General features: G+C 41.8%; 1 protein-coding gene across 7 annotated transcripts in view; it reads right to left on the minus strand.

Annotated features, from left to right (window-relative positions):
- Positions 1-19,857, minus strand: part of sorcs1 (sortilin-related VPS10 domain containing receptor 1) — a 203,731-nt gene that overhangs the window by 62,714 nt on the left and 121,160 nt on the right. For all 7 annotated transcript variants that reach the window (XR_013909575.1, XR_013909576.1, XR_013909577.1 and 4 more), the window contains exons 4-5: positions 7,659-7,817; positions 49-122 (exon numbers count right to left, since the gene is read on the minus strand). Coding sequence is in view for 3 of the 7 variants with exons in the window: in XM_026169679.2 (XP_026025464.2) it covers positions 49-122; positions 7,659-7,817 (233 nt within the window). In the remaining 4 variants the exon portion in view is untranslated. The remainder of the gene's footprint in view (positions 1-48; positions 123-7,658; positions 7,818-19,857) is intronic.

The raw sequence follows: 19,857 nt of genomic DNA on the forward strand, positions 1-19,857 counted from the left end.
ATGGCTGATTTAGGAACTATCCTACACTATCGAGCGCACCGTACGTACCAGTAGAAACGATTGGGAGCCACTCGCTCGTGCACCAGCTGCCACCTCCGTCCAAACTCCACCGAGCTGTAGAGCTGCAGAAAGACAACCAGACATGAGTATTTCGTCACATGCATCTTAACACTTGCTGAAATTGACCGTTTTATATAACACTGGCCTTTTTCAGATCACGAGCTGTGTTTACTCTTTACTGTGGGTTTGTTTTCACACCTTGATTTATTCGTCAATTTAACAGCAGCAGCGTAACGAGGAGTGGGAGACGAGCTTTCTCACAATATCTCACACACATATTTGGCTCGAGTCGAAGGTATTAAATTAGATTAAAATTTACATAATATTCAAACACTGCAAATGAATAACATGGCTTAAAAACATCTAGCAGTGTAATCACTGTCTGTCTTCCCACACGGCTGTGCGTTACTAGAGAACTCTTACAGAGAATATTTTGCCATGAAGCCATTAACACAATGAAAAACACGATAAGAATGAAATGTGTAGGGTGCAGCTTTTCATACGCTACAGAAATGTGCCTCGCTGTAACAAGCCTGCAAATTGCAGCGACATATGAGATATGAGGAGCCAAAGCGTAGTGGGTGGTCTCCATACAGACGTTATTCACTGGTGGGTAAATCGCTGGAAGCTGAGATTTTATCGTTTACACAGTAAGCAGAGAATACATGTGAAAATCTGTGTGTAATGCATCCAGATGTCCACAAAGGAGCCCCCGAGTGTCTCCGTTCATTCCAGACTCACATCCACTGAGAACTGAGAGACTTCAGCTTATTCAAGTTGTGTTCTTCAAGCAATTATGGAATTACTGAAAGACTAACTGACTAATTGTCTGTCTTCAAGATACAACGTATTACACTGAATTTGTGATCTCGGCACACTGATATTCTAGATTTTGTTCATAAAGTTAATGATCTGTTCTTCAGGAATAACAGCAGTAATAATAACAGTGCACAACAGTGTGTGTTTGTATTTTTCTTTACAAATCCCCACTCGCCATGTGGGCGGTCTTTACCAGCAGAATACGTTCAAAACCTTTATGTTTATATATAAATATATGTGGTGGCTCCTAGAGACAAAACACGTACAAACTCCAAAACAGAGCTACCTAAGATCACTTAAATTAATTGAAAGCACATGTGTATTGTTTGTATATTTATACACCAGCACTCATATATATTCAAATAATTTAAAAAAAAAGTTCATTTACCTGTTGCTACCACACATCACACTTATGTAGCCACTAAAGCTCAACACTGCACCTAGCATCCTGGAGCACTTCTGTTGTGTTTTGTACGTGCTTCGGGGTTTGTATGTGCTTTGTCTCTCGGGGCCACCGTAAATATACTTTTATTTATTCACTCCACATAAAATGTAATAAATAAATCATATAATACAAAAACCAACTATTTACATTTCAACTTTTAACTATTTAAATTTTCAGCTTTTTCCTTTTAAACAAATTTAAAGTGAAACAACACAAAACACTGCAAACCACAACACAATTAAATATAAATTATAATATGAAAACAAAAAGAAGATGCATATTCTCTGTCATATGGACCTGCATGAATAAGCTTTCTGAATCCTTTATCATCTGCACCTGAAAATAGTTGTGGATGATTACTATACCTTTCTAATGTGGCGTTGTTGTCCCTGGCTCTCTCTCTCTCTCTCTCCCTCCCGCTCTGTTCCTGTGCTACTGACTGTAACTTCCGCCCCTCCCCCTCTGCCCAGCGCAAAGCACAAGGCTCGCGTGCGGAGTGAAGCGGGAAAAAAGTGCGAGAGAGAGGGTGAGAGAAAAAAACCCCTATGGCTCCAAATAAGGAGTTCACCTCAAAGACCCGGCCCTAAGAGCCGTTTCGTTCGCAACCGACACATCACTAGTTTACAGACAGAAAGATGACAGGCGCACACACACATGCTACCACAAACATCAATAATGGGATTTTATTGTACCATACCGCTGTGTTAATCAAGAATCTATTTGCAAAAGGAAGTTATTAAAGTTCTAATTGTTAATTTGACTGTTTTTAATTTGTTTCTTGTTTTTTTTCATATTCAGTTTCATATTTCACAATGATGTTTTTATAAGCTTTTTCATGACAGTAATGTTGTCTGGATGACGAGTTTGAGACGAGGGAAGTGATGGAAAACGGTGGGACTGCATAACTCATCAAGGAGGTGCTCACGTTTAGGGCGAAATTTATATTAGACATGCTTTTTTTGTAATACAGTCTTTTAAATCTATATTCTTTAGAATTATGTATAATGTAATGTATTATGTAGGATAACTGGATATAAAATGCTTAAATATTAATATTATGGAAAAACATCTCCCAACTAAGAAACATGTTTCTCATATTTACAAAATAAATGAGTCGTGCCAAAATACGGTTTATATTAAGGAGAACTGGTAATTAGAATTAAATGCTATAATCACTGATAATATATGGGAAGCAAAAGCTGTCACAAGGTATCTTATATACCTAATAAAGAACTATGCCCTTGGAGAAAATGTGGGGAAACAGCAGATTATTCACATATTTGTGGGGATTGTCCAATAATTCGAGGATTCTGGAAAAGAATCAAAGAAGAAACAGAAAATCCTACAAGTTAATCCTCCATTAAATTCAACCTTATTTCTTTTAGGAGTTATACCTAGAGAGGCATATAGCCCAGACAAAAAAAAAGAATCTACAGATACTCCTATTGATAGCTAAGAAAATGATAACTGTGAAATGGAAACAACCAAGCCCACCATTCATAACACAACGGAAACAGAGACTGAAAAGAGTTCACACAACGGAGTGAATGACAGTGAGCGTCCACCAGAGATGAAACTGTGTGACCAGAAACCTGGTGAATGAACAAGAATCCTGAATGTTGCACTATAAGGTTATAAACTCCCCTCATGATATTTTATTTTATTGATCTTGGTCTGTTTTTCTCTCTTCTGTGGTCCTTTATCAGAGAATGTTAACATTGTGTTTGTTTGTTATCACAAAAAATACTAAATTGAAAGTTCAAAAACATCAAATAAAATGTTTAAATATAACAGTTTGTAATATGATAATGAGTTGAATTCCTTTTTAAAATAGGCACAAAATATTATTTCATTAAATATTTCATAAAGGCTTTTAAAATCTATTTAATATTTTATGAAGTGGAAGCAGAAACGTCACAGTCAAATATCTGCAGACCTGTGCTTCTTACTGTACCATGAAAACTATGATTTTTTTTAATCATTTTAATCCTACTCTGACTCTTTATGTGCTATTTGAAATCAAATGTAAAAAATCACATCAATCCATTTTTTGTTTGTTTGATGATTATGCAGGCATCTGCGTGCTGCTTGCTCAGTATATCAACAACCTTGACAGTCTTTTTGTCCCCAAACAACTGCATTCTCTGACAAATCCGTTTACTCTGTAGCTTACAGCTGGAATTTAATGAGCCATGAAACTTATTTCAGTGTTTCAGGCTGGACCTTTTTCCATTTTAAGCATGGCCAGCCATGCAGAATGTGTAAACAATCATTTATTAGTGGATAACAGAAATGTGACTCTGTTTGTTTATATTCATTTATTTTCTAATTGCATATATTTACTCTGTGCTGAAGGGTAGCATGGAGGCCTGCATTCAAAAAACATCCCTGAGACCGTGTCTTGATAGATTATTACTGATGTCAAATCAATGATTGTATTCTGTTTTTTAAAAAAAGTTTTACTAATTACTCTCTAATAGCATTTCACTTTAAAAGCCTTAATTATATGACTATATTGCTCAATATCTTTAAATAAAAAAAAAAAACAGCTAAACACTCAGCATGATGGTGACTGTAGAAAGCAGTGGGGCTTCTGAGACACGAAGCTTACCTGCCTCATCCTAAGTATAAGCAAACTATATATTCACTATCGCATCTGGTTCGTGCACATTCGCGTGTCGAACAGCGACGAGACAAATGGCAAACAGCACGGCTGATAAGATTTCCATGACATCTATGCAACGATGTGCTAAGCAGATGCCAGAGAAAGGAAGTGGGAGGGGGCAGGAAATCACTCTGACTAATTACCCTCCTACAGCAAGTTAGTATGTAGCCAAGCAAGTGACAGCAACTGTTAAGTTGGGTGCAGGGGGTTAACGCAGTCTTTACAACCTCCAAAAGGTCTCTTAGTCAAGAAATTCAACAGCACTGCTAAAAAGGAGGTGAGCAGATTGAAAGAGAAGCACTTTAGGGTGGAGATAATGCATGTGGGTGGGAGCACAGCTGGGTGGGGGAGGCAGCGAGTGTAAGTGCAAGAAAGGGGGGGGTTGAGCAAGTCCTGACACCTGACATACAGCGAGCAAAGAAATGGTACAGAAGCAGAGCATGAAGTTTTAATATACTGTTTACTACATCATCTGCTGGGTGATGCAAGGTAGGACATCACCTGACAGCGCTGCGTTGGTGCTGTTCCTGTGACATCATGTGTCGCTCCACCACCATCAGTGACCGCGCCCCGGCTTTGCTTTCGACACATAATTACCTTTATGAAAGGACAGGTTTTAACCACAAACACGGGCTCTTCTTGAACCCAAGCCTCATAAAATGGGACTAAAATCTGAAAATTAAAACCAAAACCAAAAATGCTGAAAAATGATGATGTTTAATAACAAAGAATCACAGATCCACAGAGTGTGCTCTTTGCTGTTGTGCGGCAGCAATACCACATGCAGAGATAGACTGTGTCGGTTCCTCCTTTGCTGCTAAACAGCCCCGACCCATTACGGCATGAATCCAGTAGATCCTTTTTATCATTTCAGGACCACGGAGAGCACACATGACTGTGTTTTTTTGTGGTGGACAAATTCAGCTGTGTGCACGCTGACACTATGTGACATATACATTTCCAGTTGGTTTTATCCCTTTAAGTACTGTAAGCTTTCTTAGTACAACAGTGCCACAGAACGTGACAATAGAAAACTGTCGTATGGCTTGCAGTACTACATTTGAACCTGACAACCGTTTCCTTCATAATAACTCTACATGTGTATGGCCTATATGTCTATAGTTATATGCTTTCCTGATTCCAATTAACAAGCGGTGCCTGTCCTGTTGATCTGCAGCTGAATATCTCTTAGTTTGCAACCTTGTGCTAAATTGCACAGCTCTTGGCAGACGAGGTGTGTCATGTTGAAATGAACTGACCTGTTTAGAAAAACAGAAAAGGTGGCTTGGTCAATCATCCATAAACCTACCCACACCTATCAGCAGCACATGGGATTTGCACTCACACCCTATTTAGTAAATCTGTCCCTACAACTGATAAGCTAACTGTGTGTGTGTGTGTGTGTGTGTGTGTGTGTGTGTGTGTGTGTGTGTGTGTGTGTGTGTGTGTGTGTGTGTGTGTGTGTGTGTGTGTGTGCGTGCATTGGAAGCATTGGAAGCATCAGTAAGAGCGTGATTTACTTTCATTGTAAAAGAGACAGGCAAGTTCACCCACACTCTGTACATCCACATATCCACGCGTCCACAACAAAGGAGGATCCCTTCATTATTCATCGCAGCTGAAATATTAGACCCAAATGGGCTGAGCTGCAAGAAAAGCATTTTTATTAATGCAGACGGTCATTTTAAAATGTCTATAAATTCCACCTCTTTTTGTTTCTGCCTCAGACATACAGCTACTTTCTCCCCACACTGCTTCCTACATTAGATGAGTCAGTGTTTTCTCCAATCTCTAATTTTCAGTTTGTGTGCTAATAAAATGATGACTGAGAAAAAAAGTCAGTGTCAATACTGAGGCTTAGTTCATAGTTATTTCAGTGTAGCTTTCTCTTTTTTTGACAGTTCTTTAGAAACTCGAGAACTTTAGACGGAAATGAGGAGCTGAATGAATTCACAGCAGAGAGTTCACTCCGCTCGTCAAATTGGGTCAATAAAACACAAAAACCTTGGCTCCCCCCGACGGATCGTTAGTAAGTTCAGAGTCTGAACAAAGCTACCGTGTGCTTTAATACAGCTCAGATTAAGTCAAAGCTGTTTCATTTCAAAAGAACAGAAACAGTCATAAGCATGATAGAGGTCAGAGGTCACGAGTTCAGCTTCTACCACACGCACAAATTCCCTGGAAATGATTTATTTCTTTTATTTTATTACCAATACAAAAATGGTTTCAGGTGCACTTTCAGAGCTTGACTGAAGAACAAATCATACATACTGAGAAAATGTAAAAAGAAAAAAGACTCTTTGAACATCTGGGTCACCAGTTGGTTTGAACTTCATATCTGTACGTTTTAAACCAAGTTCAGTTTACTTATCTCAAAATTCAAACGCCGTGAGACTCTCAGTATGTTGTCTGTGGCTTAAAAGAACCCAATAAGCTAAACAACCTACAAAGAGATAAACAACTAAAGAAATCCTCCATATATAGAGCTAATACCACCTGTGAATTATTTAGGTTCAGCAAATGTGCTGAATAAATAAACGGGTTGAGGATGAACAGGTGTTTGTTTGTTTATAAAAACAGAAATGGCAAATCAACAGACTCCACCTTGTTTTATAAATGCAACATGTTTATGAGTTTTTCAAAATACATTTTCTATGAATTAATATCACTAACAGTGAGACTGCGCCCACTGAAGTTTTAAAGTGGCTCATTCTCCTCATGAGAAGCCTCGTTTTAGCCATGCTGGAGGTGTATTATAAAGTCTGGCTTCATATGTGGTGGCATCATTTTGAAATGCAGTGCATTCAAACCAGGTGACTTGTTAACAGCTAAGATGCTTAAGAGATTTAAAGGAATTTCTCAACCTAAAACCGCTCGTTACGTAGCTGCAGGCCCGCGTGAGCTGAGCTGTGTGGGTTCTGGATTATTGGGTTGGTGCATTTTAACTTCCGAATCACTTATCCGTGAACATGGTTCTTTAAACAGCACACAGCTGCAGTGTATGGAAGCCCACTTCCACCAAGAGGAAGAAAAAAGGATTCTCTGGGTTGAATATAGCAAAAGGAAATTAATTTAAGGACTGGGCCTTCCATAGAGGGCTTGTTTGTTGTCTTAGTGTTGCTTGTCTAGTGAGTGCTGTCAGTCTTTTTCAGAATAACTTGGCATTTCTCAAGGCTAAAGTACTGTCCCTGTTAAAAACAGAGGACTATATTATATGCCATTTTGAATTTCTCCACATTTGCAAACAATGACTGGTCACATAAAACAAGAAGGCTCGAAGCTGATATCATGTTATTTGCTATCTTGATGTCTTTGTGACACTGGCCTTTGCCTGCAGAGGTAAAGTCAGAAGATGAGCCAGACTTTTTCAAAGTGAACTTCAGCATACACGTCTGACTAAAAGCATCATAATTCCCATCTTTCTCCTGTTCTCCTGGTGAAACGGGCTTCCACGCCAGTTTTAATATTACTATCCTCACTTATCCGCTTCCCTCTCAAGTGAAACTCGTGAACTCTGACCCGTGCTTGAGCTAAACTCTTGTGTAACAGGTTTATCCCTCTTGCTCCTGGCCACTGTAATCCTGCCCTCATTGTTGCTTATCTTACTTAACGCTCTTTTGATTCCTTTTGAACAACTGGCCACTGAACTCGCCTCAGCCGTTCTCTCACCTTCTGGTCATGGCTGTAGGCGAGAATCCAGTCCTCCTGCTCAGGGTGGAAGAGAAGGCTGAGGATGTAGAAATTCAGCCGGTACTTCTGGTAGGTGGCTCCTTCATCAGAGCTGATCAGAAGGCTGCTCTCTATCTCCGGATCGGTTAGCAGCATGATCTGAAAATGTCACAAAGATGAAAGATTAGGGACACTGCAAGCAGGCTGAGAAAACAGCTCACAAAACAGCAGCAGTAACAGTTAGCCCAAACAGAGCAGAAAGACAGGCCAGCGGAGGATAGCCTACAGTGAAACATTTGTGCATCAAAATGCAAGCGTGTGAGTTTTCTTCTTTGATTGTGCTGAATTATTTGTCGCTTTTCTTCCAATTCACCCACTTGTAAAAGACAAATACACAGAGACAAGTCAATCAGAACTGATTACCATATCTGAGATATAAAGCATATTATTACCAGTGAGGCTGCAGATTAGCATATAAAAACTTGTCATCCACAGTCAGTTTTCCACTGATGATACCATATCGCGAAAAATAATTTGTATCTGTTAGGTTTGATGATATAATCAGTATGATACATCTTGCAGCAAATGGGTGTGTGTAACAGCAGCAGCGTGCACCCGCTGTTTGTCTCTGTCTTCATGCTCACTGCCTATGCTCAGTCAGGCCTTAAGAGCTTTGATTTCCCATGAGCTTCTTTCTCTTCTTAGAGGTCCAACTTTTCTTTTGCCGAATTCTGGCACAGCCCCCAGAAAAAGGACAAAAAAACACCGTCCAAAATTCCTGCTTATTATCAGATGCAAATATAATTGAATCGGTGGACCTCAACCGCCATAAGTACTGTCAGCATCAGGAGTAGCAGTAAAGTAGCAGTTTGCTGAGGTCAGACACTAGAAGGTGTTTGTGAGTAAAACACAAGCAAAAAACAACCATCAGAACTCTGGTTTAAACGTCAGGACAGTTCTGACCACGATAATCAATCCACCCATCAGTCCATCCATCACTTATCCTGGTCAGGTGATGTGTTGGGTTAGCAGTCTATGCTGAGACGCCCATAGCTCCCTGCCCTCAGTGAGATCTACGTCTCCTCCCAGTTGGACATGCTCAAAAAAGTGACTTCACTCTGAGCTACTCCTGAATTTGTCTTCTCACAATATCTACAACGCTCAGCTATGATAGTCAGGGTGGGGGAACTCATTATTACAGTTCCACTAAGCATGGTCAGCCACTAATCAGAAGGTCGGTGGTTCGATCCCAGGCTGCCTCCTGGCTGCATGCCAAATATCCTTGGGCAAGATACTAACCCCATGTTTGCCTACTGGTGGTGGTCAGAGGGCCCGGTGGCGCCAGTGTCCGGCAGCCTCGCCTCTGTCAGTGCGCCCCAGGGCAGCTGTGGCTACAATGTAGCTTGCCATTGCCAGTGTGTGAATGTGTGTGTGAATGGGTGAATGACTGAATGTAGTGTAAAGCGCTTTGGGGTCCTTAGGGACTAGTAAAGCGCTATACAAATGCAGGCCATTTACCATTTACCAAGCATGGTATGAATATCACATTCTGGACTTGCAAATTTACATTTGGATGTCAATTAGGTGACAATTCCATATAAAGGGGTAGATGTGAACCTAAACCTATCCCTAACCAGTTGGCCGACAGCTTCACGGATTTTAAGATGTTAAAGAACGCAAACACCGACTTAAGGGGCAAAATGTGCTGTAAATGTTTTAGAGGAAGCACTGCTTCAGCATCCATTTCTGGAAAGGGTTTAATTTCCACAGGACATGAGAAAAACATCCCCACTGTTCTCCTACTGTCCTGTCAAGGCTGGAGGGAAAGGGATTTGTTACAAATGTGTTACTGTGTACCACAGGCAATAGGCTTGCAGAGGAGCTCCAAGAGCCCTGGTAAATTTTACACTACATACAGGCTGTACTGGCTGAAAAAGTGACGAATATAGTTTTATTAGCTGAAAATATTAATCTAAAAGTTTTGGGATCGAACATTAGGAGACAGTAAAGCACAGTGTTCCTGGCAGAATACAAATACAGCAATATCTGGGAAGTATATGAAAAAAGTTTGCAGGATAAGACAGAAAATGCTGAGCTGCTGAAAGTTCTCGAAGAAGAAAAAGATAAGTGTGTTTAATGTGATCACAGTTCACAGACACTTTTTCAGGTACCTATAGATATATAAGTATAGGTACTGTAAGACTAGAATGTTTGTCGCGTTGCTATTTTTCTCAGTGCTGTTTCTGTTGGTCAGTGTTATTAATGACAGGTTTCCAAACTAAGAACCTAAAACAGTCCAATGGGAAAACTGAAAGTTCACTTATGTGCATGATGATCATTTTACCTTCAATATTAGAGCATTATTACTGAATGTTTTGGAGTTTAAGTTCTATCGTTAACAGTGTCATATATTTCTACTGTCCTATCCTAATGGTTGCCTTGTGTTTATAAGCTTTTATCCATCCTCTCTATGGTCTGAGTCTTTTTGGTGACTAAGAATATATAAGGTAGTATATAAGGCAGAGTTTGACTCCTTTTGTCAGCCCAATCTTATTTGTCGAGTTTCATAACTGTGAAAGCCTAGCTCTGTTTTTTCTCAATTACAGGCTGTTAAAAGTGCCAAAGCTCTCGCAACGTTTCTGATGCCAACGTGTCGATAAAAGCAGTCGTGTAAAGTTGTATAAAGAAAAGTCCCCGTGTCTTACATTAGGTTTAAAGATGGCCTTTAGCATGACAATCTCCGTGTGGCCATTATGTCACCAGACAGCCGAGAGAATGAGAAGACACACTGCTCTCACAGTCAATATCCGTCTCGGTGTGGCAGCGTGCGGTCGAGTGTTTCTGTTCACTCATGCCGGTGAGTCATTTGTCAGCACTTGCTCGGGCAACAGCAGCCGTGGTAGGCAGGCCCACTAACACCAGTTCATCAATCACAGAAGGCAGATATAATGTTACATACGTGAGCCACATGCTAACCAATCCAATCAAACGCACTCAAATGCTGTCTGAACTACAAACCCCAATTAAGGGTTTTCTCATTCCCTGGAACAGCGACGCAGGTCCAATAACAGACAACTTTATAATTGCTGTTGTGTTTGTGGTGAGTGGAGGATTACAGGAACATTAAACACTGTTGGCATGCTTGCAGAAATGTGTAATCCACTAGTATACATCAAAATATGGAGATCAATACAGCCTGTTACAATGTGTAAATACAATATGGTAATTACTACAGCTATGATGCATGGCTCTGTTTTTGGGGGGGGTTCCCCCCGCTTTGCTCTCTTGTATTAAAAAAAAGACCACTTCATTAACCTTTTCAGACACGGACAAATAATGGATGATGCTGTCAGACAGACACCACAACATGAAAAAAAAAGATTCTTGTAGCGTAATGTTGTTTAGCTCCACAAAGTGAGGGTGTGAAAATAGCTTGGTTTTGCCTTGTTTGCATTCAGTCTCTCGCCTCACTCGCTCCACGTGCAGCATCCCAGCATGCAAAAGAGGCTCGACATAAAACTTCTGCATGTAGAGGTTCACACGAGCTCTCATGAATTCATTTTGTGTGGGCTCCTCCCAGCGCAGAAAGCTAACACATGCATGAACGGACTGAATACAGATACTGGATTCCACACTCTTATACAAAGAAGAAATGGCAGAGACAATGCAGCTAATAAATGTTACATTTTAGACAAAGAGCAAAGAAACTTGTCAGATGAGAAAATGTTGCATCCTTTTCGAACGCATTTCAGGTGTAGGCTGTGGCCTTTTCTCATTCTCACTCATTATAATGAGTAAGCTCCACTAATGAATATTTTTAATAAAAGCAATGGCTGACATGATTCAGAGACAAACCTGTAAATGCACCTAATGTGGCTTTTAGCCTCTTTTTGCTGAGGGGCTTGGTTTTTAGAGGGACTCGGGTACTGTTTGCTTAAACCTAACTTTGCCTTTAGCTGCAAGAAGCTGCTGTTTTGTACAAAATTTTTGTACAAAATTTTTAAGAAATCTAAATTTATCTGGTGCACGGACAAAAGATTAGTGCTGAGTATGGAGGAGGGTGAAGATTTTACTTGCAGTCCTCAGATGGAAAGAAGACTGAATCTGAATCTTTCTCAACTTTGGGATAGATTAAGTATATCTTGTCTTTTTACTTAATGTCTGTGTCAAAAATGATAATTGTAATCAGTGAGGTCTAAATATTCCATTTCAAATATTCAATTAAATTCAACTATATCTAGGTGTTTTTTTGGGTTTTTTTTCTCCTGTTAACAAACCCAACCATCCATCCATGACGGCATGACAGTTCAACACATTCTGATCCCAGTGCATCAAATACTGCTGCTCATATCCTGTCTTCCTCCTCTCTCCCCAACCGGTCGCAGCAGATGGCCCCGCCCCTCCCTGAGCCTGGTTCTGCTGGAGGTTTCTTCCTGTTAAAAGGGAGTTTTTCCTTCCCACTGTCGCCAAAGCGCTGCTCATAGGGGGTCATATGGTTGTTGGGTTTTCTCTGTGTGTATTATTGTAGGGTCGACCTTACAATATGAAGCGCCTTGAGGCGACTGTTGTTGTGATTTGGCGCTGTATAAATAAAACTGAATTGAATTCATAGAGTCCCATATGCCACATTGCTGGATCTCTAAGTGCTTAGAGGTTCTTAGGTTTTTCAGCCATGAGACACGGTTCATGTCCGGATTTGGTAGTTTCATATCTTGGATTTTCTTTCCTTGGCTTTCACTTGCCAAATTTGATTTCCACCAGCTGATTACCTTCATTTCCTCGTTTTTTTTTTGCAGTTGTATATATGCTGTTGGCATCACATTTAAATGTATGCATTGGAAAGTGATTCTAAAGGTTGTTTAAGTACAGTTGAGAAGACAGAAGCAAACAGGCTGGAAAGAAGCACAGTTTGCTTAAAGCTTAGCTAAATTTTGTGGCTTTACAAAAAAGCGTCTCAATGTCAGCAGAAACCCCACAATTGTCCCAGCTTGGCACTTAAAAATGTATTCTTCATCACTGAAATGGTGTTTTAACAAAATGATTGCAGTTTCAAAGGACAGTGAATATCCATCCATGAAAAAGACTGAAGATTTTTAGATTTTCTTTTTTATGTCTCAGCTCACTGCTGAGTGTTGAAGTGCTATTCAGCTGTCGTGTTTAATACTCCTACTGCAGAAAACAACAGTCAAACTCGGGGTATTACTTTCAAACAGATCTGTGGCGTCACATTTGTAATCAGTAATATAAACAGAACTTCAATAATGGTGCAGTAATGAACCCACAGTAATCAAATTCAAAGTCACAGATTAACATGTAGTGCCCTTCTGAGCACTGAACAGTCTGGTCACAATGCTTAGGAACTTTGCCCTAAAACTTTTCTTATCAGCACTCACACTCTGTGTGTGTGACTGTGTGTGTGTGTGTGTGTGTGTGTGTGTGTGTGTGTGTGTGTGTGTGTGTGTGTGTGTGTGTATGTGTATATGAGGCCAAAAAGGTTGAATATGACAAAGGTTAATGAAGCATGTTTGTGACTGCTGGAGGACATTTATGTGTAAGGAGTGTAATCCACCACTGCAGCAGCATAAATACTCTGTAAGAGAATATTAATAAAATTAGCTTCATATTTTCCATTTCATATATTCAGCCTGTAATTGGATACCAACTCCTCTCAATAAATCTATGACTAATTTCTTGCAATACTCAGCAATAAATAGTGTTCGTTGCTGAGACTTTAAGCAGGGCCAGATCGGGAAAGCAGAGGAACAAAAGAAACAACCTGAGATTTATTCTTTCTCTGGGGAAACTCAATTTTCGAGCTTTGGGGATGATTTTTTTTTTTAACTTTTATTGCCAAAAATAACAAGGCAATTCACATCAACAACATGACCTGAGACCAAATCTGCAGCATATAATGGTGAGGCTTATTCAAAAACTTAATTTAAAAGAAAAAAACATATATACACATATACATGCATACATACATACATACCAATACCTAAGCACAGATGTAACAATGTTAAGGCTTGAGTGTCCATCCATCCATCCATTCGCTTCCGCTTATCCTTTTTCAGGGTTGCGGGGGGCGCTGGAGCCTATCCCAGCTGTCATAGGGCGAGAGGCAGGGTACACCCTGGACAGGTCGCCAGTCTGTCGCAGGGCCAACATACAGGGACAGACAACCATTCGCACTCACTTTCATTCGCACATTCACACCTAGTGACAATTTGGGTTATCCAATTAACCTATCCCCACTAAGTGCATGTCTTTGGACGGTGGGAGGAAGCCGGAGTACCCGGAGGGAACCCACGCAAACACGGGGAGAACATGCAAACTCCACACAGAAAGACCCCGGCCTGATGTTGGAATTGAACTCAGGACCTTCTTGCTGTGCGGCAACAGTGCTAACCACCGTGCCACCGTGCTGCCGGCTTGAGTGTCCTTTCAAGATATTCTATAATTAGTCTCCATTTTTTCTCAAAGGTTGGCACTTTTAGTTGTAGTTGAGCTGTCAAAGGAGCTTGCAAAGAAAAGCGTCTGGACTTCTTTAAGTTGCTTGAAGACGTTTCACCTCTCATCCGAGAAGCTTCTTCAGTTCTAAGGTCAAATGGTGGAGAGTCCCAGATATAAACCTAGTGGGAGTTTCCCCCCACAGAGGGACAAAAGGACCCCCTGATGATCCTCTAATCACATGAGCCAAGGTGTGAAACTGGGTGTGGGTCCCAATCAGCCAGGGTTTGGGGTGAGCTCATTGTGAAACCTGGCCCCACCTTATCATGCGAATTCCTGAGGTCAGATGGCCCAGGATGTGAGTGGGCGTTAAGGCGTCTGGGAGGGATCTCAGAACTGGATTATAGATGGCAGAGAGTTGGTGTCGTAAACCAACGCCTCTGTTCAAAGATGGTCGCTCACAGTGGACAAAGATGCTTCTTTTCACTCCTCTTTCAAACCATCTGTCCTCTCTGTCCAAAATGTGAACATTGGCATCCTCGAAAGAGTGACCTTTGACCTTTAGATGCAGATGGACTGCTGAGTCTTGTCCTGTGGAGGTGGCTCTTCTGTGTTGTGCTGTGCTTCAAGCAACTTAAAGAAGTCCAGACACTCCAGACACACATGGACCAGTACCTCCTGTTCGACTCCCATCACCCTCTGGAACACAAACTTGGAGTAATTAGGACCCTACACCACCGGGCAGAACATGTTCCCTCTAAGCCTGAAGGGAAAAAGCAGGAACACACACATGTAAAGGAAGCACTCAAAACGTGCGGCTATCCTAAATGGGCGTTCTTAAAGTCAGCAAAGAGGCACAGAAAAGAAGATCAGACACCAGCGAGGGAGGATAAGAAGGACAGACGCAACAACATTGTCATCCCCTATGTAGCCGGTGTATCAGAAAAACTCAGGAGAGTTTTCTCCAAGCATGACATCCCGGTGTATTTCAGACCAAGCAACACGCTCAGACACAAACTGGTTCACCCGAAAGACAAAGCGCCAAAACACAAACTTAACAATGTGGTGTATGCTGTACAGTGCAGCGAGGAATGCCCAGACCTCTACATCGGAGAGACCAAACAGCCACTTCACAAGCGCATGGCACAACACAGAAGAGCCACCTCCACAGGACAAGACTCAGCAGTCCATCTGCATCTTAAGGATAAAGGACACTCTTTCGAGGATGCCAATGTTCACATTTTGGACAGAGAGGACAGATGGTTTGAAAGAGGAGTGAAAGAAGCATCTATGTCCACTGTGAGCGACCATCTTTGAACAGAGGCGGTGGTTTACGACACCAACTCTCTGCCATCTATAATCCAGTTCTGAGATCCCTTCCCAGACGCCTTAACGCCCACTCACATCCTGGGCCATCTGACCTCAGGAATTCGCATGATAAGGTGGGGCCAGGTTTCACAATGAACACACCCGAAACTCTGCCTGATTGGGACCCACACCCAGTTTCACACCTTGGCTCAGGTGATTAGAGGATCATCAGGGGGTCCTTTTGTCCCTCTGTGGGGGGAAACTCCCACTAGGTTTATATCTGGGACTCTCCACCATTTGACCTTAGAACTGAAGAAGCTTCTCGGATGAGAGGTGAAATGTCTTCAAGTAACTTAAAGAAGTCCAGACGCTTTTCTTTGCAAGCTCCTTTGACTACGATGACCTGGATGACTGAGAACCTTCACAGACATATTGTAGTTGAGCTGTTATCGGTTCCATCGTATAGACATGTCTAGTTTTCAGAAGCCACTGGGCAACTGTGGGTGTTTCTGGTTTGAGCCAGTGATGCAGGAGAAAGTGCTGCTCATAGAAGAAACCATCAGGAAAGATATCCAACAAAAAGATCAGAGGATCCATTGGGAGGTTGACTGACAATATGTTTTGTATAATGTTCTTGACATCCATCCAGTACTGTTGTATGTAAACACAGTTTACATACACAAACATTTACATTCACAAACCCACACCCTCTCCAACACTTATCACTGACGCTACTTTTGGATAGAAAGGTTTTCAGTGGAGTTCTAAAAAAATCTTAATTTAGCCTTCCAGTCAAATTCCTTCCACATTTGACTCCCCACCCCTCTATGGCAGCCACAACAGACACTCTCCCATGTGACATCATCCAACATTATATTGAGCTCCATTTCCCATTGTTGTTTTATATGATAGGTATTATCAGACATGTCAACCAGCAGTTTCTGGTAGATCAAAGACACTTGATTTTTCAATGTACCCGACTTTTCAAGCAGTTTTATAAAATGGTTTTCCAACCCGATTGGTTCTCTTCTAATATTGTCCCAGTCTTTATGCTTTGTAATGTAGTCCCTTAACTGTAAGTATCTATAATGGTCCCCTGGGGATAAAACATATTTCGCCCTTAGCTGGGCAAAACGTTTAAGAGTATTCTTTTCAAACAGCTGATTGACTGTAATCAATCCTTTCTCCGCCCACCTCAACATTTCCATTTATGGGAACTGCTCGAGACATGGTCAAATTCCCTTTTAACATTTTTAACACTTGGTTCCAAATCTTTACGGTATGCTTGACCCATGGGTTAGTTTTTTTTTTGTTTTTTTTTTTTTTTTTTTCCCAAGGTAGGTATCCCCGACAGAATTTGTTTCCCCTGTGTCAGGAGCAGACGCTGGGCTGTCCAAATCAAAAACAGTATCCCATATTCTTGATTTTTAGTCCACAAACACTACTTATAATGAAATTTTGGCGATGTTAGCTCTTTATACAATTAAGTTGCGGTGGGATACAAATAATATCAGGCTGATCCTGCCACAGTGTGTCCCCGTGGTTTTCTTGTAAAACAAAGGGGGTCCTAGCAAAAAAGTTTGGGAACCACTGTCTTACCGCTATAGCCAAAATTGTTCTGTTTTGTATCACACTCTTCAGTTTCACTACCACTTAGTAAGTAGTTAATGAATGTTTGCAGACAAGTCAGCATCTTCTGCATAAACAGTGGCTGTTTGCAGTAATCTACTATCGACCAAAGCAATCGAAAGGTACCAAATAAGTCTTTTGATCAAGTTTACCTAGCAGCAACAAGCAATCTCAAGCAACCACAGAACATACACCTAAATGCTGGTGGATTCGGAGTGTTGCTAGCTAATGTTTAGGTCTCTGTGACTGGGGTTTAGTCAAACTGAATAGTCTGTCCATTTGCTCACTTGTCAGTCTTCAGTTTTTGTTTGTTTTTGTTTTGTTTTGTTTGTTTCAGATTGGCAGCTTGAAAAAGTGCAAACCCACCTCACTGTTTTTGGGTTTTTTTTTGACAGGTGGAGTTGACAGATAGATATCTTTATGTTATATAAAGTAGATAGAGAGCCATAACTTGTTTTCCCCTACATAGTGGGCAGAACTTAATTACACTCTGTCTATATTCACTTATTAAGTGAATGATGTGATGATGTAATGATCCAGTTTTGTAGTCCAAGCTTCTAAAGTACTTAAATACCTGATGCTCTTGCCATTATAACAATTATATATGCCTAGTCTTCTTTTTCACTTATACAGGTTTTAACTAGAACAGTTTACACTATAGCCAAGGGCTTGCAAGTAATTTTATATAAGTATTGTATTATTTTTATTTATTTATTTATTTGTTCATTAGTTTGTTTCTTTTTTGTGTCTTCTTCATTCCCTGTGATGTAATTTGACTCTGCATATTTGGTAACCCTCAACGTGTACTTTTACTGAGAACATTCTGACCCTGATTCTACATTATGTTAACCTAAATATAGCTTTCTAGCTAGTCACAAGTTAACAATTATTATATATAAATAGCCCAACTTAACTAACCTTCCAAAAAACATTTCTGTGTGAATTTATATCCACAGCTATGTCAGATCTTTTCTTTTTTTTTTTTTTTTTTTTTTTTTTTGCCTGTCCCGTTTGGCTCTTTTGCCATCAGAATTGTTGTCTAAAGGCAAAGAAAGATGCCCAACGGATTTACTTTACCAAACTGACCATCCCAGCCTTGCCGTAATGGTCCATTTGATTCACCTTTTATTGTTTATTTTATTTTCACTTACTGAATACGGGACAGACTTGACTGGGGGAAAGAAGGGGAGAAAGAAAGAGGGAAAGAGAAACAGCTGAGAAGAGGGACGGGGGAGAAGGGCAAAAGACAAAAACCAACAGAACGGGCAGAGAAAAAAAAAATGCATATATCAATCACCTGGCTCACCTGCTGAGAAAGAAAAAAGAAAGCAAGCAGAAGAGAACAAGAGTAATAGAATAAACAACATCACAATGATATATGGGAATATGACAGTAAATACTAAATGTTAAACATTATTGTGCAGCACGTAAGATCAACAGAACACAGTGTGCTTTGAGGTAGGAGCCAAAAAGGGTGTAGTTTGTGGGTGTGATCACCCGTGTGTACACCTGTGAGCATGGACGCGCTTGTTTTTTGTTTTTTAAAAGGTTCCTTCATGTAATAATCTGCTAGAGGGTGTGGGGGGGCCACAGCCCCGTCCTCCAGGGCATGAAGCAGGTATGGAGGAGATCAAAACTCCAGACATCCAGAGGCCCCCAGAACACAAGAGACCAAGGAAGACCAACAGAGGGGCAGCTGCGCCACTGTCCCAGAAAGAGCTGAGGAGAGTCCCAGATGAGGGCTCACTCAGCAGCCGCGGAGCAGAAGCCAGGGGGAGTTGCAGTGACGCGCCCGTGAGCTCCGCCGGCAGCCAGCTGCGCCTGAGTGACCGAGCCCCAGGCCGAGAGGCCGGGGGCACCCCACCTCCGAAGTGGCCCGAGCGAGCCCCAGGCTCCAGGCCCCGATAAGCGGCCGCCAAGGAGTGAGCCGGTGTGTACCTGGACGCCCATCCCCGGACACAAAGAACCACCAACGCACCGATGTCTGAGGGGGTCCGCCACTGGCAGGGGAAGTGGTGGTAGGGAGAGATAGGCCTCCAAACCTTGGAGGGCCTGAGATGTCCCCAGAGAGGTGGCGCCTGACACCCAACCTGACATATAGACACAGACATACAGGCACACACAGATACAAACATCCATTCCCACCCTCATGCTCTCATATGCACTTACTCCACACTCAACCAACGTGGAGACAGACATAAAGAGACGTTGTACACACGATCACACTCCCCAAGCGTACTCTACAAACCGGGTCTAGGTGCCCCCGCCCCTGGAGGGGGGAACTGCACCCAGACCCAGGTGGTGTTTCCCTTTTCCCTGCGGTGGGGGGAGGCAGACCGCCCCGACTCCGCAGCAGCAGGAAGGCTCCACACTCCAGACCGCAGTCGGACGGCCAACTCCTCCTCCTAGTCCTAGCCCCCCTGCTCCAGCAGGTCGCAGAGAATGGGGGTGAGAGAAGACTCCAAACCTCCCTCCACCCGCTCATTGTAATGTTGATGCATGTGTGTTCTAAGGTGCATTTAAAACCCAGGAGGGCATGGAGCTACCTGCCAGAGAGCAGCAGGTAAGCGCATGGTCCCTCCTGCTAGCCCTCAATGTCTACGTGTATTTAAAATTGAGAGGTGGGCAACGATGCCAGGGGTGGGGTGTACACCCTGATGGTACTTTGGACTCCGTGTATCGTGCCCACCCCCAAGATCCTATATGTATGTGTAATGAGAGTGTGAGTAATGTGAATGTCTAAGTTGTGGGATAAAATTGAGGCAGAGGCAGCCAGAAGGGGACAGAGGGGGGGGTAGCCTCCTCTGCACCCTGG

Source organism: Astatotilapia calliptera, chromosome 6, assembly GCF_964374335.1.
Source record: "Astatotilapia calliptera chromosome 6, fAstCal68.1, whole genome shotgun sequence".
Classification (NCBI taxonomy): domain Eukaryota; kingdom Metazoa; phylum Chordata; class Actinopteri; order Cichliformes; family Cichlidae; genus Astatotilapia; species Astatotilapia calliptera.